The sequence below is a fragment of the Ictalurus punctatus genome, chromosome 15, assembly GCF_001660625.3.
Source record: "Ictalurus punctatus breed USDA103 chromosome 15, Coco_2.0, whole genome shotgun sequence".
Taxonomy (NCBI): Eukaryota; Metazoa; Chordata; class Actinopteri; order Siluriformes; family Ictaluridae; genus Ictalurus; species Ictalurus punctatus.
The window spans coordinates 10,842,209-10,867,904 of NC_030430.2; the positions used below are offsets into that span (position 1 = coordinate 10,842,209).

At 37.6% G+C, this 25,696-nt stretch overlaps 2 protein-coding genes across 2 annotated transcripts; one reads left to right on the forward strand and one right to left on the reverse strand.

Moving 5' to 3' along the window:
- The first annotated feature begins 309 nt into the window (after positions 1–309).
- Positions 310–10,991, forward strand: zgc:171775 (STKc_p38 domain-containing protein). Its single transcript, XM_017487444.3, has 12 exons — positions 310–546; positions 1,641–1,770; positions 2,618–2,676; positions 4,487–4,598; positions 4,736–4,765; positions 5,202–5,249; positions 5,371–5,485; positions 5,745–5,816; positions 8,203–8,282; positions 8,407–8,485; positions 9,216–9,389; positions 9,553–10,991. Exons 1-12 carry the CDS (start codon positions 428–430, stop codon positions 9,612–9,614), a joined length of 1,080 nt encoding a protein of 359 aa, XP_017342933.1. The 5' UTR covers positions 310–427; the 3' UTR covers positions 9,615–10,991.
- A 3,675-nt stretch (positions 10,992–14,666) lies between these two features.
- Positions 14,667–18,490, reverse strand: krt5 (keratin 5). Its single transcript, XM_017487443.3, has 9 exons — positions 17,818–18,490; positions 16,739–16,947; positions 16,579–16,639; positions 16,402–16,497; positions 16,145–16,309; positions 15,931–16,056; positions 15,556–15,776; positions 15,412–15,470; positions 14,667–15,269 (listed from the first exon to the last, which is right to left on the reverse strand). Exons 1-9 carry the CDS (start codon positions 18,403–18,405, stop codon positions 14,995–14,997), a joined length of 1,800 nt encoding a protein of 599 aa, XP_017342932.2. The 5' UTR covers positions 18,406–18,490; the 3' UTR covers positions 14,667–14,994.
- Positions 18,491–25,696: the final 7,206 nt, after the last annotated feature.

A 25,696-nucleotide genomic window follows, 5' to 3' on the forward strand; every position in this document is an offset into this window, starting at 1 on the left:
CTACTGATTATGGGCTATTAATTGATTTAGATTAGTGATCATCCCGCTCCTGAAGAGTAGAAGATCCTGGGATCTACCCTTCTATTAATTCTTAATCCAGTTCCACCCTCTGGATAATCAGGACCGAAACTGGCTTAGTGATCACTGATTAACAGGACAGCTATGATTTACCGTTTTACGTGGCCTTTAGTGGAACAAACTCCCAGTATTGACATAAGTCATGTAGGACACCTGTATAGGAAACAGGGAGTGGTTTGAGATTGTAAAACAAACCATGTGACCATGCTAAGGTGAGTTCTGAGGTGGGCGTTTCTCCACCTGGGAGCTGAAGGGCCTCAGAAACATAGCTCAGTCAAACACCGCTGAGCTCGTGGACTTACTGGGATCACATTGAGTTGTTGTTATTGTTATTCATTTGATTTATTTCATGGCTTCCCCCTTGAGAGCGGGCTTCCACAGATTGGAGGTTCAAAAAACCTCATGGGAAATTCCGGACCGATACACAGCATTAAATCCTGTAGGCTCTGGGGCATATGGGACAGTATGGTAAGGGGAATATTTTAACTAACAATATTGACAGTTCAGGTATACAACCTGTGTGCATACTTTACACTTATTTTACACTGTTGTACATGATATAATTATAAGCTTATAGCAAACTGTGACAGCAAAAATGTTGGCTGTGCATGCTATGCACAATACTATAGCCTTAGGCTATGTTTTTCCTTAGCCTAAGTGTTTTTCTTTCTTTCTTTCTTTCTTTCTTTCTTTCTTTCTTTCTTTCTTTCTTTCTTTCTTTCTTTCTTTTTGTCGTGAAAAGGTAAACCCGTCAGACTTGAGTCTTTTTAAGGTTCCATTATGTAGAATATAAACAGGCTTGTATGTTGTGTCGCATTCCAGAGGAGCAACAAGTTTCAGCAAGTAGCCACACGGGCTTCGATAATGTCACCAAGCAATGTTCCTGTCGTATGTTGAACATCATTGGTTTCTCTAAAAAAAAAAATGTTTCTCCGATAAACACATTTGATGTAATTTTACATCCCCCTTAAGATGTTATAAATGTAAAACTGAGGTTTCAGGTGCAACAGCAGGGCATACCCTGTTCCCCTTACTGTGTAGCAGTAAGATAGATTTATTTATTTATTTATAATCAGCAAACTAGCTTCATCTTGTAACATAAATGGGAACAGAAACCTGTGTTATACAGAAACACAATAGAAACCATCATAGAAATTCTAATGGTTTCAACTACAAATACCCTTACAAACAACCAGCTAACTATTAAAACCATTAACATAACCAATATTGGTTCTTAATGTTATCCATTAGACATAACATTGGAAGTCAACAAATTACCAGTAGAGACCCACAGGGATCATTACAGTTTCCATTAAACCAATACAATTCCCAATATAACCATTAAAACTGTTACATGTTGTATGAGGGTTTCTATTGGGTTTATTTTCTCCAGCAGGGCAATCACCTTGGCTCGTGAAAAAAAAAAGAAAGCTGCCTCCTGCACTTACACACTAACTGTCTCTCCCTCTCCTTCTCCTGGACATCCCTTACTCAGATCATTTCAATGGCAGTAAAATAACTATTCCAACCACTCACGGTCTTCATATTGTATGTGTATCTAGCTCCGCTATTGACCAGAAAACAAAGGAGAAGGTGGCCATTAAAAAGCTATATCGACCGTTCCAGTCTCTGATCCATGCGAAGCGGGCCTACAGAGAACTTCGACTGTTACGCCACATCCAACATGACAATGTGAGTTAGATACTCTTACTGAACCCATGACAAAGCTTGTTAGTATTGTAGTAACCATGTTATTACTCAAAATGAATAAGTTAATTTGTGAAGTGGCATTGACATGAAATATAAGCATAGTGTTAATTATCGAGGGGTTTGTTCCTAGTGACTCAAGCTTGCTTTATTATGATCAGAAATGTCTAAACAAAACTTATTTGTAAATCAATTAGCTATACTCTGTGTGTTTAGACTATGTATAGTTATAGTTATAGATTACCATCATTGCAAGCCAGAGTTTGACGAAACGCTGAAATATTTCCGCCTCAAAAAACCTGTTTGGAGTTTGGTAAATCGTCCAATTGCCCCAAGTTTCTTTGTGTTCTGCAGTGTATGGGATTAGTTTCATGGATAACACACATACACAGTGTACAGTTTGTCTTTATCTGGCTGTGATTGCCAAACCGGAATTTTACACACACTCCATCATTATTATCGGTCACACTGATAATGACTATGGGAGCAATTTTACAAAAGCCTGTGACATAGAGTGACTTGAAAAATCTTGAGGTTTTTTTTTTTTTTTACATAAAAATGTTTACATAAGAATGTAAATGGATTACTTTTTACATACAGATTGCAGTCATTAGGTCAGATTTTCTAAAGCAGTTTGCATCATTAATCCCTTTAACTTGCAGAACCCATTAGTAGGATCAGACCTAAATGATTGATTATTTGTAACTGCACACCTTTTCTATTACTTTCATTGTAGTTACTGAATAATCTGAATGATCAACTGGGATTAAGGGGTTAAATATGGTAGCACACTCAACTTTACTCATGTATGTATTATTGATTGTTCAAAAAGGTGATCTGCCTTCTGGATGTTTTCACTCCTGACTCCTCACTGGACAAATTCCAGACTTTGTAAGTAACAAGATAAGCAGAACTCATACCTGAGCAGAAATTCTCTGCTTGTCATGACAAGTTAAATAGCTGAGAAGTGTGTGTTTGTGGCATGTGTTGGGGGGCAGGGGGTGGGGGGGGGGAATATGTATTTGTGCAGGCTTAAATATCTGTGTTATTCTTTATTATTGTCATTTTGTCGCTTTCTTCTTCTTCTTCTTCTTCTTCTTCTTCTTATTATTATTATTATTATTATTATTATGGCCAAAGGTATGCGGACACCTGACCATCACACCCATATGTGAGCTCCATCAAGGCATGGTTTGCACCTTTGGCTTTGGGATGAACTGAAATGCTGACTGTGTACCAGTCCTCCTTGCCAGACTTCAGTGCCCGACCGCTTGTGGCTGAATGGGCAATTCCCCACAACCATGTTCCAAAATCTAGTGGAAGCAGGAATTGGATCGAAAAGCACTTAAGGATGTGAAGGTCATGTGTCCACAAACTTTTTCCTATAATGTGTATTTTGCTGTAGTTTCTTTCTTTTTTTTTTTTTTTTTAACAACTTTTATACAATTGCCTTCCCAGACAATTGGAGGTTATTATAACAGTGAAGGTAAACGTCTGTATATATACATACTGCCTGGCCAAAAAAAAGGCGCACACTCTAAAATTTCATTGCACCACCTTTTGCTTTGATTACTGTGCGCATTCATTGTGACATTGTTTCGATAACCTTGTACAATGTGACAATATTTATTTCCATCCAGAGCTGCATTATTTTTTAGCTGAGATCTTGTATTAAGGACGGGAGAGTCAAACCACTCTGTAAAGTCTTCTCCAGCACATCCTAAAGACTTTCAATGGGGTTAAGGTTAGAACTCTGTGGTGGCCAATTCATGTGTGAAAATGATTCCTCATTCTCCCTGAACCACTCTTTCACAACCTGAGTCTGATGAATCTTTTCACGGTCGTCCTGGAATATGTCTGTGCCATCAGGGAAGAAATGACAGGATAACCTGATCATTCAGTACATTCAGGTATTCGGTTGACTTCATTTTATTGTCAATAATGTTGCTGAACCTAGACCTGACCAACTGAAGCAACCCCAGATCATAACACTTCCTCCAGAGGCTTGTACAGTAGGCGCAATGCATGATGGGTGCATCGCTTCATTTGCTTCCCTTCTTACCCTGATGCACGCTTTGGAATACGATAAATCTGGACTCATTAGACCACAAACTTTTTTCCATTTCTACACAGTGCACTCTTTATGCTCCTTAGCAAACTGAAGTCGTTTTTATCTGATTAGTCTCACACTGATTAGGCCACACAGCTGTTTAGTCCCAAACCCGTATGTTCTTGTCACATTGTGCATGTGGAAATGCTCTTATTTTTACTATTAAACATAACCATTCTACTGTCGATTTTTTACGATATGACTTCACCAAGCATTTTATCTCTGATCATGATCATTCAAGATTTTCAACGTTCATTTTTCCGATCACATTTCACAACTATACATCCGGGTTTGATGCAGGTCAATAATTTGCGCCTTCTGAAACAAAGTAACATGTTTTCCTCAGCCATGGAATACGTCTTCCGACATGCTTGTTTAAGGAATGAAAAGCTACACACTGCATCAGTTAGGGTTAAAACAATTGTTGCCAGCTGAAACATTTTGATCAATGCAATAATGATCCTATCATAGGTTCTTAAGTATTTGCTTATTTAAATCGAAAGAACAACCTTATTTTGGCCAGCCAGTGTGCCTGTATGTATGTATGAATGTACGAATGTATATATAAATGTGTGTGTTTGTGCTTAACAGCTATTTGGTAATGCCATTTGTGGCTCAGGATCTTGGCCACATAATGAAGAGGAGGAGGCTCACTGAAAAAGTCATTGTCTATTTGTTCTACCAGTTACTCAGAGGGCTAAAGGTCTTGGCTCTTATCTTCTTTTTGTCTTTTTTATATTCCACTGTTCACTATAGCAAAGAAACCAGCAAAGTGTTTGCGATCTTTCTCTGCTTTTAAACTAACTGCAAGCTAATAGTAACTGAAATCTTTCTCTTTAGTACATACATTCCGCTGGGATCATTCATCGGGTATGAACAACACTCCTCACATTCTGTACATCCTGCCACCAGTGATTACAATGATTGGAAATATGAAATTTTCTTGAATTCATCCATTTTAAAGTTTATATAAGTACTACTCTTATAGGATAGAGACTGTAGTGATATTAAATTGGATTTATGCCACAGCACTGTTGAATTCTCTAATCTTATGGATCAGACAAATCAGAGGTTTACATCAATGCCACATAACTAATCTTTGGATATTTTCCTAACATCATGCCCTGTTGTGTCATATATCTTACTTATTCTTATTTATCGTTTATTAATGCTGAAGCTTATGGTTTGTCCACGTTAAGTACTGCAGAAAATAATATTAGTTAAGGGAATCTTACTTTTAGTTCAATTCAGTTCAGTGTGACACACAACATTTTGAGTTTCAACATTTATGATACTTCTTCACTAGGATCTGAAGCCAAACAACCTTGCTGTTGATGAAAACTGTGAGTTAAAGGTAACTGACATATTGTACACAGTTGCATTGCAGGATGATTTTGTGGCTGAATAAATGTCTCTTGAGCTAATGATTTATCTCTCTTTCTCTCCTGAACACTTATCCATACACACAAGCACAGATATTGGACTTTGGATTGGCGAGACATGCAGAGATGGAGATGACTGGCTATGTTGTGACACGGTGGTACAGAGCCCCTGAAGTCATTTTCAACTGGATGCATTATACTCAGACAGGTGACCTTTGGTCCTTTTAGTTGTTATATGACCCCTCAAAATATATAAATAATATAAGATTGGAGGTCTGACCAGTTTCTGCTTTACTCTGGTCTAAATGTGAGCGTTTTAACAATATTGTTATCTTGGATAAGATACCATAACTATCTCTTTCAAAATGTTGCCTAATGTAGTAAAATAATACAAGTTAGCAGGCTGAAGTCTGTATGGTTAACTGTTATCAGTGTCCCAAGTGATCTGAATTCTGTTCCATGTGCAGTTGACATATGGTCTGCTGGTTGCATCCTGGCTGAGATGATCACCGGTGAGGTGCTTTTCCCAGGAAATGACAGTATCCTTTCTTTACCATTACATTCACATCTCGGGTGAATGACTTTTTCTGTATTTGTCCTGCATACCAAATTATTTGGATGATTATATTTACTGTGCAGGTGTTTAAAAAGGTTAAAAAAGGCAGCCCTAATTCTTTCGTGTGTGGTGGGCTGTAAATACACACTGGATATTGCTAAGGCTGAACTCTGGAAAACAGTCAAAATGTTGAAAAATTGCTTGTAACCAAAACCGAGTTTTTCTCTTGAGTATTAAAGTCTGGAAGCAATGGTGAGCAAATATATTGATCTGAATACCCTGAGCACAATCAGCAAAAACATGATACAGAAGCTGAAAAAATCTATAGAGCATAATAGTAAACATGTAGAGCATATGTTGCTGTAAATGATAAAAACAAAATGAGGTATATGTAGTACGGATGGGCATTTTGGTCATTTTGTTCACTCAAGCAATTACTCGAGTATTCATCGAGTACTTAGAAGAACTACATTGTTGTCTATGTTCATATACTATGTAACACAGACATCTTTTGCTTCTGCAATGCATTTTGCTGTTTCAGTGTCTCACTTGTTCAATATTATAGGCTGTTATATTGTTTGTTACAAAAAAGTACAAAAAAACAGCATAATAAATACAAGCACCATAAATTGACTTAACGTGAAGACCCCCTGACCAAAATCAATAAATTATTGCTGATTGTCTCTGCTTTCCCTCCAGTTACCATAATTACAGTAGTATGCACGCACTGCTGTTTGCATGGCTGACAGAAATGTGTAAAAGCAAAAGCGGATGGTTTGATCAGTGTTGTACCGCAGAGTTGCCATAACCAGCACATTTTTCTTTAAGTTGAAAATAGTTACTTAAAATTACCAGCCATAAACGCTTTTAAAAGGTGAGAGTCACACCAAAAGAACCTATGTCCTGTTCCATACAGTAGTGCTTCATCTGGTGTGTGTGCTTCTCCATGTTGAACGTCTAGGTTGTATTGGAGCAGTTTTTTCTCCATTAAAATGGGCATTTTGGTCATTTTGTCTACTCCTGTACTTGAAGTAATTTCTCTTCATATACTATGTAACACAGACGTCTTTTGCTTCTGCAACGCATCTTGTTGTTTCTGTGTCTCACTTGTTCAATGTTACAGGCTGTTATAATGTTGTTTATTACAAATAAGTACAAAAAACAGCATAATAAATACAAGCATCATAAATTGTGCAAGCTCCATTAAAATGGAGAAAAGAAACTGCACGATCATTTTAATGATCGATCATTGATGTCTCTTCTGAGTATTCGAGTACTTGTGCCCATCCCTAGTATGTAGTTTTACTCTCATTGGTTCCTGACTGTTCAAACACCCTGTACACTTGTACTTTCAAAAGACATTTTACCAAAACAATGTGAATGTTTTTTTATTAATCAATTTTTACTACTTAAGGAGAATGCTCTTGCATTCTGCGCCGTCACATCATCAAAGTAAAAAAAAAAATTTTTAATGACCCAGTAAAAATAAATTAATAACAAGCATTTTAGCCAACAGAAAAGAACCGACTGAATTAATCAGTGATTTCCCACTGAATATAGCATGAGCAGAGATCGGTCAACTGAAGGGATGAAGATGATTCTTATGTTTAAATGCTGTGAATGAGATTTCCTCAGGTGATGAGACAGAGGCTAATGTGAATGATGAATGTGAATCAAAGTGACAACTAATTTTCCAGTGTAAAATTGTAATATTAATTTCTCAGTAATGGTTCTCCATAAGTCAAACATGCTGGAAATGTAGGTGGGGCATCATTCATTGGGATTGCAGTGAAAAGGAAATATTTAAATGTGATTTTTACCCTGTTCACTTTTGAGGGTAATCACAATTGAATATGTTAGAACTTTACTTTTTGTAAAGGAAAAAAAAAAAAAAAAAAAGCATATTTCAATGCAGGAAAGTCTGTTGTTTTCAGAACTATAGTGGTCTTGACCATGTGAAAGGTTTTTCCAGTGTCTGAACATTGATATAATCAAAATAAGTTAGAACAAGTTAAAATAAGTTTATATCATAATAACTCTGATTGATCTGTTTCTGTCCTAAGAGCTTATTTCAAAATTTCTTTGGATTGTTTTCTGGACAATCTACACAACTACACAATATTATAAAGCCTATAAACTACCAAAACAATCAATTATACTGAATTATACTTAAATGAAATGAAAGCATTTCTTTAGAAAGCAGTGTAAAACTGTATTACATTGTTATCTCCATTATGCAATTATTTATATTTCCATCAGATTATAGTACTGGCTTGCCATTCACATAGGCCAAAGGTTGCAAAGCACTATTCCCCTAAATCGCCCCCATTTTAAACCATGTGTACAGGTTCCTTAATCCTATTACCTAGGTATGGACCAGCTGAACATGATCCTCCGTCTGACGGGAACACCACACTCATCACTGGTGCAGAAAATGCAGAGCAAAGATGTAGGAATCCATTATGCTTAATTCAGTTACTAGTAATGTATTTTTGAGGCTAATTTTATTTTAAAGTTTGATTTCATGATGTTATAGCTATACTGTACTTGTCTACTTTGCCATCTGCTTGCAGGCAAGGTCATATGTACAGTCTCTGCCAGTCCAGAAAAAGAAAGTTCTCAGAGATGTCTTCCCATCCATGGATTCCAAAGGTCTGTCTCTGCCTCTGCACTAATTAGTTTTACATAGCTTAACATTACACATAACTGTATAACTGTGTTGATGAAGGACACATTTTGAATGAAACCAAGAGTAATGTGAGGGAATGTTATTTATTTGGTCATTGCTGACATTATCACTTCAGTCCTTGTACACTAGATGGTGCACAATCAAATGAAGTAGAAATCTTGCACGAGTCTTGGGACTGGGTGTAGGCTCCATTTGGGAACTGAGGATTTAGCTTACTGAATGATAAAGAAACTTCTGGTGGTACAATTATGTGAGGAAAGTAAGGGTCTTTTTGCTAACATTATTTTCTGCAGTAGTTAACATGGACAAACTATAAATTCAACATTAAATAACCATGAGTCAAGTTAACAAAGCAATTCAACACATGTATGTAACTGATGTTTGTTTAAATGTTAACAAAATTACAGTGCGATTGTGGGATAAATTTTACTCATTGATGGTACTAATATTGATTATTGCAGTTGATTACTTGCCATATTATTGAATTAATACAAGTATTTAATATTGCACATGGTGTATTGATGCTGAAGTTCATGCTTTGTTCAGGTTAATTGGTATAACATGTCAGTTATGGGAATCTTAATGGAAAGCGTTACCGTATACAATAATGCTTCTTCATCTGAATGGTGTGTGTATAAAATGAGTTTCATTGGAATGCCCATAGCCATAATGTAAAGTGTTTTGTGTGTCAAGCTGTGAATCTGCTTGAGAAGACTCTGATGTTGGACCCAGAAGTCAGACTGACAGCTAAAGACGGACTGACTCACCCCTACCTCTCGGACTTTCACGACCCAGAAAACGAACCGGAGTCTCCCTCTTATGACGACTCGTTTGAGAGCCTGGAGCTGGCTGTTAGCGAGTGGAAGAGTGAGAACAAACACACACACATGCATGCATAGACTGCAACAATCACATATTTTCCTCCATATATTATCACCCAAATCTAACACTTAGTAATACCTAAAATAATTATTTAAAAAAATAATCTGGTATATACTAGACTAATTTTGGTGTGTTTTCTTTCTTACAGGTCTTATACACATGGAGATAATGACCTTTGACCCTGACAATCCTAGACAGACCGCAATATAATACCTCATCAGACCTGGGAATATGTTGAAATAAAAAGTTACTAACGATTAAGCTACATGACTGTTATCCAACACACCAGCAGTGAGGGAAAGTGAGTGTATTTAAGTAGCAATCTTGGAAGGTTATAGTTCTTCTGTTTTCATCTCAGTATACACTGTAAAATTGTGATCCATGAATACCACTTTTTACTCAGTTGTTTTCCAAATATTTGTAGTTACATTTCAGAAAAAAATGAATCACTGCATATTCAGTGAAAGGAAAATATGTTTTTGTACTCTAAAGAAGCTATGAATATTCAGTTGGTGGACATTTTTTGCCATACATGCGCACTCTGTATGTATAAATTTACTGATGTAGAAACATCTGTTGTTATGCACACTTTTTCAGCCATTTTATTAGACACATTTTGTGACACATAAACTGGTCAACATTGCAGCTGTACAATTTATTAAAGCCATCTTTGACACCCTCTAACAATTTGGGGAGGATTTTATACAGAACAGAACATTGTAAATGAGGCAAGGGTGCTGACATGGGTTAAATACTGGGTTCTAAAAAATTTATACAATAAAAACAAACAATTAAACAACACCTCCCACTGTCTTTTAATAAGCACACTCACTAACACTGTACTCAGATTGGGCACTCTCGCAATGATAGGGTTTAAACACAATAGGTGTTGATATAGAAATGGGAATTATAGCTGATTATTTTAACTGTCTATGGACTATTGTTTGGGTTGTTTTTGCACTGGGTTGGGGGATGGGGGAATGACCCAAGACCCCCCCCCCCCCAACACACACACACACACATGAGACAGCACCTATTAAATGACATATTTTGCATTACACAAATATTGTAAATATGTTTCCATTTCAGTGCTTTCGCACTAGCAAATAAATAGTCTGTGGTCCAGTAAGGGGCAGCAGTTTGTTGTGGGAAGAGAATAGCAGATAATCAGGTTGGTCCTTTGTGATGTCCTATACATTTACTGTCACTGTTAGAAAAACTCAGACAAGCCTGGCATGATGCATTGTTGCATTGCTAAAATTAAACATCCCTTTGATTATAAGCAAAATTCCCAAGTATATTTCAGTGCCATGATTGAAAAAAAATATGCTCCAGCAAAACCAGCCTTGTAAATTTTCTATAAAAAATTTTCATTATTGAGAGTTTTATTTCCAAAAAGAGACAAACAGATGATTGTTTTTCAGCACAACGTTTCTTTAGGCATTAAACCATTGCCTCTAGCAGCTCTTTAAGGTTGTAGGGTCCCTTGGGAACTCCTTTGAATGGCACTTGGCTGATGTTGATCTGTTTGCCAAACAACTGTTTTATTCAAAGTAGATATTTATAATATAGCTGACAGGCATTACATTTGTTATTATGTTTTGCTCTTAAATTTGTAGTTACCGTTATTTATTTGACAAATGAATAACTGTATCCAAATTGTTTTTATATATATATATAACTGCTAACATGCATTTTTTTGTAGCACTATTTCAGATGTTTTCATAAAAGCCTCACACAGAAACACACAGTTTGGCTTAACAGCTTGTTTTATGCACTACAGCAATCAACACGCTGCAAACACATCTCAAAACACACTCCTTATTATAACATTAACAAATGCTGATATTAATGCATAAATTTATAAAGTAGTAAACAATTGTTTGCTCAATAGTCTGTTTATTATTGTAATTTTTTTGTTATTCTATGGTCTTTGATCTATCCGGTGCAAATAATGTATTTTTGTACATTACAACAGAAGAATACAAAACTGTAACAACAATAATAATAATAATAATAATAATAATAATAATAATAATAATAATAATTGTATATACAGTGAGCTGAAATAAGTGTTAAAACACTATTTTTGTTATTTATGTAATGTTCATATTTCCACTTCAATATTTACAAACATAATGTCGGTTGACGTTGTACTTATAAATATGAACAAAATGTATGTACTCATAAACATAAACAAAGAAAGGAAGTTGATAGGGAAAAAAGCATTCAGACATCACAAATGACCTACATTAGTACTTTGTTGCACAGTTGCTCATGGCAATTACACCTTCGAGATGTCTATGGTAATAAGTAATTAGGTAACAAGTCATTTTTAAATTTTGCCCGTTTCTCTTGACCAGTCGTCTTCAATTCCCCAAGGTTACAATGGTCCATCTGATGGACTTGCAATTTAAAACTCCTCCATAATGCACCTTCACCTTCTTTTTAAAAACCATCTAGTTGTCTTGTTGACATCTTCTCCCCAGATTCAGTTTCTTGGTTGAGTAACTTCTCCTTTAATATGTACATTTATGTTTCTATGTACATTGATATATTTATCATTTTTATTTCTATATATACGCCACAGCTCAGTGAGTAACATTATGGCCTCACAGCTCCAGGGTCCTGGGTTCGATAATGAGCTTGTGCAAATATCTGTGTGGAGTTTCTGTGCATGTTCTCCCCAGTGTCTGCTGGGGTTTCCTCCCACCACCTAAAAACATGCAAGTAGGTGGACTGACTGTCTTTATAGGAAGATAAATTGCCTCTAGATATGAATGAGTGGTCGCATGCATGGTGCCCTGCAATTGACTGATGTTCCATCCATGGTGTATTCCCACCTTGTGTCCAGATCCACCATGACCCTGATCAGGATAAAGAACTTAGAGAAAGTGCGTTTTTCTATATAAACATATGAATGTAAATGGATTTCTACCTAGTATAACTTCATGCTTTTGAAAGTTCAGAAAATGTGCACAGTATGTTTCAAATGTTAATAAGAACACTTTAAAAAATAAGTAGGTTCATTTTTCAAAATGATTTAACAAGAAAAACACGAACATGATGTTATTTTATCAGTATAACGGGCTATTTCTTTTTAGAGTATGATAATTGTTTTTTTTTTTTTGTAAAAGTGATCACGTATCACACTCCAAATATAACTAAATAACCATGTATACAAGAAAAATGCTATGAATATGTTCCTGCACAGGACGGAAAGATGGCATAGCTGTTACCATTGCTTTCTCACAGTTCCAGAGTTTGGTCCGGAGCTTGGATTACTGTCTCTACCACTCACAGACATAGTAATATTGGATCATTTTCCTCAATAAATAAATGACCAAGTATAATATTTTGTCTCATTTGGGTTCATTTGGGTGTTAATTGGGTTCTCTGTGTCGAATTTCAAGACTAGAAAATGATTGTGAAAATGTACTCAAGAACTTTGATAACTAAAAGCGTTTAAACAATAAAACAGTGTTGTGGTAATTGTACGAAGAGTGAACCTGGAAGTGGCTAATACTTCTTAGCAATTATAATCCAGTCCAAGAATAGCTGTTAAAGGATCGTACAGTCAAAAAAGTAGCCACTGTAAATTATACATTGTATAATTTATATATTATAAAGTTCGTGAGCAAATTTACAATATATTCATGGCATTTGGCAGACGCCCTTATCCAGAGCGACTTACCGTACAGAAGTACTTTGAAGTCTCTATAAATATTTGCATATTTGCAAATACATGCTGATACGTGTTCACTAGGTCATGAACTAAGAGTACCATCAGTCTAAAAACTCTGTTGGGGAGGTAATATACTATGAAATAAACTAAAACTTGAATCTTAAATATGCAACAGCACAGTAAAAGAGAGCACACCTAGGTAGACATATCATCCCATAAACACATCCTCTGCTGATCTTTAGAGGTTGCTATCTTCCAGGTCGGAATTGTCTGTGAGCTCATCTGTGCAGCCCAACAACCATGTCTTGGAGTGGTTTCACGTTGGTTCATTTTAGCATAAGGGGTTTCAGATCTCAGCATTGTTTGTGCATAAATGAACACAATAAATGAACTCAGACCAGCCTAAACAGCCTAAAAGCCAACTGTACCTAGACTCTAAAGATGGTCTGAGTATGGCTCATTTGTGGTTCATTTCGTGGTCCATTTTTTTTTTGTTTTTTTGTGAAAACAAAGTGGTCCCAATACACATCACATTTTGTTTTATGGCTAAATGATTTGAGGCCTGCCATACATAACTGCAGTTTTCTGTCACTTTGCAGACAAAAAAAGCAAACAAACAAACAAACAAAAAAAACCCTTGGTGTCATGTGGTCCCATGATAATGGAAGCAATGTTAGGTAGCAACATGACTACTACTACTACTACTGCTACTACTACTACTATTACTACTACTAATACTAATACCACTACTACTACTACTACTACTACTACTACTAATAATAATAATAATATGATAATAATGCATATGGTTGTTATGATATATGTAGTGCATGCATGTATTTTTTTTCTTTGCCAGCCACTTATATTGAAGTCAACTCATGGCATAAAGCATAAGTTGGTTTTGATGGTTCTATACCAGAAACCCTTTCCTGGTTGCTTTTTTAGCCCAATAAGTTTCTGGTTTATTTTTCATCCATAGCCAAACAATCGTATCATGTAAAATAACGCTTTTGAGTGATATTGTCCATAATTCAGTCTTACACAATTGGGGTCTGTGTTCTAAATGTTGTAATATGAACATCAAGTGATCTTTTCTTACAGCTGATATTTTTAGTCAGTAGCTTCTGAGGCTATTTAAGAGCACTAATGGTGTGCTTGTGTGTAATTTCAAGACTGTTGGTACTTGGTTAAGTGTTTGGAGTCTTTTTCCTACCACTTTCCTTGCAACACAAATGCTAAGCAACTGAACTGCATCAGCAGAGTTTTTTATTTTTTATTTTATTTTTTTTTTAATATTGGAGAACAGCTGTCAGAAAAAAATGGTGAATTGAAACCACCAATACAATCTTATAGTTAATCACATAACCATGGTTTGAATGAGAGAGTACAGGGCATTACACCGCACATTTTGCACCTTGAGTACGTTAAAAATGCAGAAACCTGTTGGCAGGGTTAAATGGAATGCCACTTTGGTCAACTAATTTAACTAACCTTTTTACTTAAATTTTTTAGACAAGTATTTGTTTTTACTTTTAGCAACAGAATGACAGGTATCAAAAAGACACAAGCTCCTTACATTGTTTCTCTTTAATTCTTTTATTCTTTATACACTTGACCTCATCATGCAATTCTGTAGATATAAAACATCCACTGTTCTTATGTTGCATTGAGATAATATGCTATGTGTGAGACACATGTAAACATATTTGATACAGGTCAGTAGATGCTCTATAAATACTAATAGCATGGGCTGGACATGATAAATGGGGGTGTGGTGAACGACAGATGGCGGTGTTATGGCTGTGGGCAATTAGTGGGATTTTTCCCTTTTTTTATTACTTTAGGCAATTTAGTAAAGGGTGGATCTGGAGGTAGTCATGGATGGACTGGGTGGACAAAGGATGCTTAGTAACGGCGGCTAGTAGATACCACAGAGGAACGAGATGCGGAAAATCCACCACTGCCTCCACCCAAACTGATCCCAGAGCCACCTCCATAGCCAATGCTAGAACCACCACCACCACCACCACCCAGCAACAAGCCCCCACCCAGGGACAAGCCACTACCCAGGGACAAGCCACCACCCAGCCCATAGCCGCTGCCACCGCCGCTGCCCCCGCCGCCACCACCACCACCACCGTAGCCGAAACCACTGCCGAAACCACCGCCGAATCCAGATCCTGAGAAAAAAAAAATAAAAATCATGAATTTTAAAAAATGGGCTTCGCATTCTGGATATGAACTGTACAGCATATGTCTTTCTTAAAATCATAGTAACACAGTAACAATATGTCATAGTAACAAATTGCATATAATACATACCACCGCCACTGGAACTTTCCTGAATATGGACTGTTGTAGTTCCACCACCAGAGGCAATCCTGTGGATGGATTCATACCATGCACTTTAGAGACAAAACAAGCACACAATTTTAAGGCATAATATCTTCTTATCAAATTACTGACCTAGTCTCCTCTCCTTCCAGGAGTTTTCTGTAGGTGGCGATCTCAATGTCCAGGGCCAGTTTGACATTCATGAGCTCCTGATATTCGCGCACTTGTCGGGCCATGTCTTGCTTAGCTCTCTGCAGGGCGTCGTCTAGTTCCTTGATACGTTGCTTGGCATCGTTCACTGCCAGCTCACCTCGTTCCTCAGCCTCTGCAATCTGTGACTCCAGGTTGGCACGCTGCAAAAAAAGAAGAAACCATCTACAATTGAAACAGCTCTCTGAGAATCATGAATTATACCAGAGTAGAATTTCACAAGAGCATCACTTTAAACTTTGACTTTGTACAACTAAATTAGCCACCTGAATCAGAAAAGCTAAGACAATAGCTCACCTGTCCCTTGACTCCCTCAATTTCATTCTGGATTCGTGTTATCATGCGGTTGAGCTCTGCAAGCTCAGACTTGGTGTTGCGAAGTTCATCGCCATAGCTGATGGCAGACGTCTGCATTTCCTCAAACTGGTAAATGAGATGAAAAAAAACATAAACTCAGGTTGCTCTGAATATGATATACTATTTTTCCCAGTGTCCAAGTTCTTGCTCTTACCTTCTGCTTGTACCATGACTCAGCTTCAGCACGACTGCGATTGGCAATGTCCTCATACTGAGCACGGACCTCACCCACAATGGCATCCATGTCCAGGGTGCGACTGTTGTCCATCTCAACAATAACTGACGTATCCTTGATCTGTCCCTGAAGTTCTTGCAGCTCCTGAAATGTGAAACATTGATAAAAACAAATGCACACACCACAAAGACTTTTGATCACATCACGGTGAAAATATAATTGGATCCTTCTCTTACCGCCTCATACACAGCTCTGAGAAAGTTGATCTCATCCTGAAGCGCATCAACTTTAGCTTCAAGCTCAATTTTTTGCATGTAGGCTTCATCGACACTCTGTTGGAAGGCAGGTATGGTTTAACATGATGTTTCAACAATTGAATAAATTTGGACAAATAGAATAATAATGGCTCTTGCCTTCTTTAGGACAACAAATTCATTCTCTGCAACAGCACGCTTGTTGATTTCATCCTCATACCTGCAAAGAAACAAGTGAAAAAGTTTGGCCAATGAAATGTTGTAAATATGACATACGCATTTTCACCAGCATCAGTAAACTACAGGTTAAATAACCTACTTGTTTTTGAAGTCCTCCACCAGGCCCTGCATGTTCTTCAGCTCTCCCTCCAGCCTAATCCTCTCATTTCCAAGACCGTCCAGCTGTCTGCGCAGGTTGGAAATGTAGGCCTCAAACATGGCATCAATGTTGGAACGTGATGTGGTCTGGTCTTGAAGGAGATTCCACTTGGTCTCCAACATCTTGTTCTGCTGCTCCAGGAAACGGACCTACAGAAAGGGTGAACCCATATATATTTGGATTAAAATCTTTAGAAAATAACTCGTAATTTCTCTGGGGATTTTTTGTAGGTCAATTTAGCTCATTCCTAGCCCCCTGTATCTTACTGTGTGCCATCAAATAGGCTAGAATGTTTAAGGCAGAAGTAATACAGATAAAAGTACACTGTCTTCCTCAGGCCATGTTCTATCTATCTGGTGTATGCTTTTAACACATTCCTGAGCAAGCTTCTTGGCAAGGGCCCTAGGAGCCCTTTGGCAACAATATTGCCAGGCCTAAACAGGCATGATGAGACACTCCTTGCCCCAAGGGCACAGACTTATGACAAATACAGTGGTTTTGGGTATTCAAAGCTGAAAAAACATGGGTTAATATGGATATTATAATAAACACATTAAGGCTTCTATGAATGAAGTTTCATCCAAATATGGAAATGGATCTTGCTAGGACCAAAGAAAAGGGTGAAAAGGACCCACAACTATATTGTAAAACTGTGCTTCTGCCTAGTCACCACCCAAAACACACAACTACCCCCCTCCCACACACACACACTTACTCATACTTACACAAACTGCTATATAAACTGCTTTTTAAATGACATCAAATTCTATTTAAAATGTTTGCTTCTAACATTTCATCTCTTTAAACACAGCAAGGCCAGATTTGCCATATCTACTGCCTGCAAAATACTCAATAAGAATGACTTGAAACCCCTGACAGTCATTCAGAGATGTGTGAATGGCCTCCTCCAAGACTGTATTCAATGGAATGGGCACCACTGTACAGTTCTCTAAGATCTTACACATATAAATAAGTTACATAGACATGTGCACAAGGTGGTGAGAATGCAGAAGACCCACCTTATCAATAAAGCTGGCAAAGCGGTTGTTGAGTGTCTTGATTTCCTCTTTCTCTTGTGTGCGTACGATCTGGATGTTGGGGTCAATCTCCAAGTTAAGGGGGGTAAGGAGGCTTTGGTTGACTGTGACAGCAGTGATTGGGGGTGGCAGAAATCCTCCTCCACCGAGGCCAAAACCAGCTCCTGCGCCTAGTCCTCCTCCTCCTCCACCAAAACCAGCACCTGCACCATAGCCACCACCTGCACCATAGCCACCACCTGCACCAAAGCCACCACCTGCAGCAAAGCCACCCCCACCACCTCCACCAAGACCATAGCCTCCTCCATAGCCTCCTCCATAGCCTCCTGCACTGCTGCCCAGGCTGTAGCCTGAGCTAGCTAAGATGCCGCCACCACCACCACCACCACCACCACCACCACCACCACTGCCGTAGCCGGCACGGCGGAAGCTACCGCCATAGCTTATCCTGGAGCTGCTGGGTGCAGAATAGGACTGGCTGGAGAAGCTCTTCCTGACAACTCCACCTCCATAGCTACCTCCACCACTTCCCTTGGAGGAGAAAGAGGTGCTCTGAAGCCTGACGCTCATTGCTGCTGGTGAAAGAATGAGAAGGTGGAGAGGGCTAGAGTAAGAGAGCTCACTAAGAGGTTATTCCCTCTGAGTGCCTACTCTATGGAGGTGCACAGCTTTTAAAGTCCATGCTGACGGCAGGAGGAGTCACATAGTCCCTCCCACTCTGCCTCTGGCGCATCCGCCCCATCTAACCTGTGCAGGTACTGACTAAACACGGATCATATTCAACAGATAAGATGGTTTTTAGGGGTGGGGAGTTGGGACACCCTGCTGCATACACACTAGATAAAGTCAGTTCTCATGCACATAAACTTTTGCCAAAACTTTTCAAGTTAATTGTTTTATAGGCTTTATTGCAAGCTGCTTTAAACGGCAGACTGCAAGCAGGAATTTTGAATAGGTTAATATTTAATGAAGGCTTTTGCAGACAATAGTAGTGCATTCAATGCATTCATGCACGCTCATGGAGTCTATTGCCCAGTAAAACAAACTGGCTTCTGTTCACTCATGCATTTATGCATTTATGCATTCATGCATTCCCTACTACTGAGCACACCAGGTTATTTACTGGTTTATGAGACAGTAGAGTGAATTGCATGCAAAGAGCCTCATATTTAGAATATATCACCAAACCAATATTTTATAGAGGCTAATATTTCAGTGCACTTGATTTTAATAGTTGCCGTAATTTTATAAGCAGGGATTGTAGTTGGTAAGTGTTTGTTTAGTACAGTACAGTAGTACAGTAGATAGTAAGTATTGTAGGTACACACGCTTGAGAGTGTATCAGAGAGCATTTTTTGTGCTATCATTACCATCTTTACCTACAGCTGGCATTATCCAAAAATGTTTGTCCTAACTTGCTTGACTGTAAATTATCAGTAGGTCTTTATATCTTCAAGGATACTAGACTACATGCTATATTCCCAATATACTCTGATTCTAAAACAGTGTTTAAATCAGGCAGTATTTGTTCTTGTTTCTACATCATTAGTAGCACTTTTAAGTGTAAAATAGGTTGAGATATATTATTATATATAACCACAATGCCATGTGAATTGGCAAAGTGAAAAGTGAGCCAAACGTATAACAAAGTGACTACAACTAAATAATGGTATAATGGGGCACGAGGATAGAATAGGTATGAGTGTTCATTTACTCAAAAAAAACCACACCTATTATTTATTTATTTTTTATTTTTTACAGGCATCCACATTTCTGATAATTTGATTTAGAAATTAGGGGAAATAAAATCAAGCAAAGGCAGGTAACCAATATTTATGTGAATTTACATAGGCATGTTCATTTGTACACATTCATACACAGTGTTTATACACAAAACCAAGTGCAAGGTTCTGTATACTACTATTAAGTTATGTTATATTTCTATATGTGTGTTTACCCTGTGATGGTAAACTAAAATTAAGATACACGGCATTCTTTCTGCATACCTTAAATTAAATGTGTTATCTTGAGAGTAAATATAGCACCAGGTTATGTTATAAGTAACCACAGTCCAGCATGACAGTAGGTGACTTTTACACTGTTTATGGCCCCCAAGGTATACTGTGGTCTCCGTGTGATTAATACTGTACATGCTACTCTGTAACACGTACTTCAAGTACACCAAAACATAACACATAATGCCTGCAAATAATGAATAAAGTCAAATCCACTTTATTTATTCAAAATTAAAGAAGAAAATCAACCATTAAATGCTGACTCCATTTAAAGAGCAGTGACCCACACTCGTACCACTGCAAAGGCCTGCAATCCTAAGAGCTGAGCTCAGTGCAGTCTTCTCACTGAGTTGGTCATGAATCTCAGCACACTTACACACCAACACTTCTCTAACACATACCGACGCTGCAGCAACACACACCAACACTATGCTAACACGTACCAACATTGTGCTAAAAGGCACCTACGCTGCACCAGAGTCACGATAACACTGCATTGCAGCAGAACCAGCCTAATCTTAGAACAATCAGAGCCAATGAAATTATGACAAAAACAAAATAATATCACTGTCCTTTTTCATATTGGTAGTCTTATAAGTTATCGGTTATCACACTGTTTTCTTTGTTCTCTACAATTTTCCACTGTGTGTGTGTGTTTTTTTTTAAACTCCACTTAATAAGCAGTAAAACCTTTCATCCAATTGGTTTCTCCCATGGCATTGCCTGTCAGAGTGTTCTACAAAACCTGCTGCCTACTTAAGTTGGTGAGTTAGGTCCAAATGTTATGCCAGTATTTTTGTGGGAAAATTTGTGTATATCAGAGTTCAGTTACACAGGTACTTCAGTCGATTTTCTGGGAGTGTCATTCAGATTATGCAAATCACCTGCCTGTAGTTAATGCCCCTGAGTTTGCTTGATTTTACCTGTCCAAGATTGGGTTTTTGAGGAATTAATTATTATTAATTTAAAAGAATGCATAAAAGGCAGAACAATAGGTATCGGTATACTGATACCAATAGTTCTGCCTTTTATGCATTCTTTTAAATTAATAATAATTAATTCCACAATTCTAAATGCAAATAAAAACTTCTTCTCTCCATTTCAACAAGTTGTTTCACAGTAACTGGTCTCATAAACAGAAAAACACATTACTCAAATTAACATTAACACATGAACTAAATTCTGAAGATTAAAGTAAGATTTCTTAACTTATTGAATGTTATTAATTCATATTAACATTGACCGAATTCTAAAAAAAAACTCTCCTGTTAGTCTCACATTCACTCACCACAAACAAAAGCATTTCTACTTCATCACTGACATCAAACTGGTAATATATAATATCAACTTTTTTTATATATTAACATTAAGTGGATATGAAATATACTACTCTACAAATATATTTTTCTGGCCGATACATCGTTGTATCTCTAGTCCTTTGGTTGTTATGACAGTAGATGTGCGGAATGCTGAAGAATTTCACTGTGCAGTAATTTATAAGTGACAAATAAAGGCTTCTTCTTCTTCTGTGTTTGTATATATATAGTGCTCTCCAGTAATATTGGCATATTGGCACCCTTGGGAAATATGAGTAAAGAGGGCTATGAACATTTGTTTTATTGTTTAACCTTTTGATTTTCGTTAAAAATATTCACAAAAATACTCTGCTCTCATGGATATCAAATAATTGCAAACACAACACAGGTTTATATATATATATATATATATAAAATTGTTAAATATAGGCGTGCAACAATTATAGGCACCCCTATGAATTCATGAGAGAAAAATATATTTGAAATATATTCCCACTAATATTTTACATTTTATGTAGTACACCTGTGTGACTAAGAACAGGAAACTGTTCAACCATGACTTCCTGCTTCACAGGGGTATAAAGGTAGTGATTCATAACATTGGTAAGACCAAGGAATGTAGCTGTCACATACGGCAAAAGGTTGTTGAGCTTCACAAAATGGGAAGTGGCTATAAGAAAATAGCACAAGCATTGAAAATGCCCATTTCCACCATCAGGGCAATAATCAAGAAGTTCCAGTCAACTGGAAATGTTATGAATCAACCTGTAAGAGGACGTGTGTCTATATTATCAGAATGCACTGTGAAGAGGATGGTTTGAGTGGACAAAAAATCTCCAAGGATCACAGCTGGAGAATTGCAGAAGTTACTTGGGGTCAGAAAGTCTCCAAAACTACAATCCGAAGTCACCTACATCACCACAAGTTGTTTGGAAGGGCTTCAAGAAAAAAAAGCCTCTACTCTCATCCAAAAACAATCTCAAGCGTCTTCCGTTTGCCAGACGCTACTGGAATTCAAATGGGATCGAGTTCTATGGTCAGATGAAACCAAAATAGAGCTTTTTGGCAATAAACACCAGAGGTGGTTTTGGTGCACACAGAGAGGCCCACGGTTAAATATGGTGGTGGCTCTTTAATGTTTTGGGGCTGTTTTTCTGCCTTAGGACCTGGACATTTTGTTAGGATACATGGCATCATGGATTCTATCAAATATCAACAGATATTAAATGAATACCTGACTGCCTCTGCCAGAAAGCTTAAAATGGGCCGTGGTCGGATCTTCCAGCAGGACAATGATCCAAAACATACATCAGAATTAACATAAAAATGGTTTACTGACCACAAAATCAAGGCCCTGCCATAGCCATCCCAGTTCCCTGACTTGTAGCCTATAGAAAACCTGTGGGGTGAACTGAAGAAGAGAGTTCACCAGTGTGGACCTCGAAATGTGAAGGATCTGGAGAGATTCTGTATGGAGGAATGGTCTCAGATCCCTTGCCATGTATTCTCCAACCTCATCAGGCCTTATAGGAGAAAACTCAGAGCTGTTATCTTGGCAAAGGGAGGTAACACAACGTATTTACGAAGAGTGCTTGTTATTGTTGCACACATATATTTAACAAAGATAGTTTTGATAAACCTGTTTTTTTTTTTTTTTTTTTTTGCATTGTTTGATACCTAAGAGAGCAGAGTATGTTTGTGCATTTTTTGAACAAAAGCTCAAAAGTTTGATTTCGCAGCTTACAGGACTTAAAGTATCTGCTGCTAAAGTCTTTTCATACAAGTCCTAAAAGTATGCAAAAAGAACCCAATTAAACAAATTAAACAAAAATATTATTCTTGGTCATTTATTTAATAAGGAAAATTATGCAATATTACATATCTTTTGACCGCATATATATACGCATACACACACACACACACACACACACACACACACACACACACACACACACACACATAGTGGTGCTTGAAAGTTTGTGAACCTGTCTGCATAAATATGACCTAAAAGATTAAAATAATTACAAAACTATCTCTAAATAGTTTGGACTCCATCAATCCACAGTCAGACAGATTGTGTACAAATGGAAGAAATTCAAAACCATTGTTACCCTTCATAGGACGTCGACCAACAAAGATCCCTCCAAGAGCAAGACGTGAACCCAGGGTAACTTCTAAGCAACTAAAGGCCTCTCTCGCATTAGCTAATGTTAATATTCATGAGTCCACCATCAGGAGAACACTGAACAACAATGGTGTGCATGGCAGGGTTGCAAGGAGAAAACCACTGCTCTCCAAAACGAACATTGCTGCTCTTCTGTAGTTTGATGAAGATCACATGGACAAGCCAGAAGGCTATTGGAAAAATATGTTGTTGACAGATGAGACCAAAATAGAATTTTTGGTTTAAATGAGAAGCGCTATGGTTGGAGAAAGGTAAAAATTCCAGCTTAAGAAGCTTATCCCATCTGTGAAACTGTGAATTAAATCTCAAGAGAAAGTGTGTCAGCAAGACAAGGACCCTATGGGCACAAGTCATTCAAAGAATGGTTAAAGAAGAATAAAGTTAATGTTTTGGAATGGCCAAGTCAGAGTCCTGACCTCAATCTGATAGAAATGAATGAATGCCTTTTTATTGTCACTATACACATGTACAATGAAATTAAGAGTGTTGTGGAAGGACCTGAAGCAAGCAGTTCTTGTGAGGAAACCCACCAATATCCCAGAGCTGTTCTGTACTGAGGAATGGGCTAAAAGTCCTGGAAACATTTAGTTGCAGTTAAGTGCTGCACAGGGGGGATCACACCAGATACTGAAAGCAAAGGTTCATATACTTTTGCCACTCACAGACATGTAATATTGGATAATTTCCCTCAACAAATAAATATCCAAGTATATTTTCCCCTCATTTGTATAATTGGATTCTCTTTTTGTCTACTTTTAGGACTTGAGTGTGAAAGTGTGAAAATCTGATGTTGTTTTAGGTCATATTTATGCTGAAATATAGAAAATTAGAAAGGGTTCACATACTTTCAAGCACCAATGTATATGATTTGTATATATACAAATTCTGAAAAAGTTGGGACAGTATGGAAAATGCAAAAAAAAAAAAAAAAGAGAGAAAAGAGTCATTTGAAAATTTAATTCACCTTGTACTATATTGAAAACACATTATTAACACATGATTCAATGTTTTACTTTGTGAATTTATTTTAATTTTGAAAATATACACTCATTTCAAATCTGATGACCGCAACACACTCCAAAAAAGTTGGGACAGTCGACTGTTTACCACTGTGTTACATCACCATTTCTTTTAGTAACACTTATTAAGCGTTTGGGCGCCAAAGACTCCAGTTGGTTAAGTTTAGCAAGTGGAATTCTCCCCAATTCATCCATTATGATTTTCTTCAGCTGAACAACTGTACGGGGCTTTCATTACCTTACTTTGTGTTTCATAATGCAACACACATTCTCAATCAGAAACAGGTCAGGACTGCAGGCAGGCCATGCTAGCACCCGCATTCTCTGCTTACGCAACCATGTGCTTGTAATCCGGGCAGAATGTGGTTTGGCGTTGTCCTGCTCTGGATGGCAACATATGTTGCTCCAAAATGTGTACATATCTTTCTGCATTAATGTTGCCCTCACAGATGTGAAAGTTACCCACGCCTTGGGCACTGATACAGCCCCATACCATGACAGACGCTGGCTTTTGGATCTGATGCTAACAGCTTCGAAGGTCCTTTTCCTCTTTGGTCTGGAGAACACGATGGCTGTTTTGTCCAAAAACTATTTGAAATGTTGACTCGTCCGACCACAAAACACGATTCCACTGTGTTACTGTCCATCTCAGATGAGACCGAGCCCAGAGAAGTCGGCGGCGCTTCTGGACAGTGTTGATGTATGGCTTCTGCTTTGTATAGTAAAGCCTTAACTTGCATCTGTGGATGCAGCGGTGAATGGTGTTTACCAAAGTATTCCTGAGCCCATGTCAGGATATCCATTACAGACTCATGACGGTTTTTAAGACATTTATGACTGAGGGATCGGAGATCACACTCATTCAGAAGTGATTTTCGGCCTTGCCTTTACACACTGAGATTTGACCGGATTCCTTGAATCTTTTAATTACGTTGTGCACTGTAGAAGGTGAAATGCCCAAAATCCTACTGATTTGTCTTTGGGGAATGTTGTTCTCAAAGTGTTGGCTTATTCATTGACACATCTGTTGGCAGATTGGCGAGCCTCAACCCATCCTTGCTAGGCCTTTTTTGTAGGCTCCTTATATTCTATGATTACACGATTTCCTCACCTGTTTCACATCACCTTCTTGTTTCAACTTGTCACATCACTATAAGTCCTAAATTGCCCCTGTCCCAACTTTTTTGGAACATGTTGCATGCATCAATTTCAAAATAAACGTTTATCTTCAGAAAATTATGCAGTTGATTAGGTAAAACATCAAATACCTTGTCTTTATAAGTTTTATATACAAGTCAAAGTACATTCACAAATCACTCCTCTTTG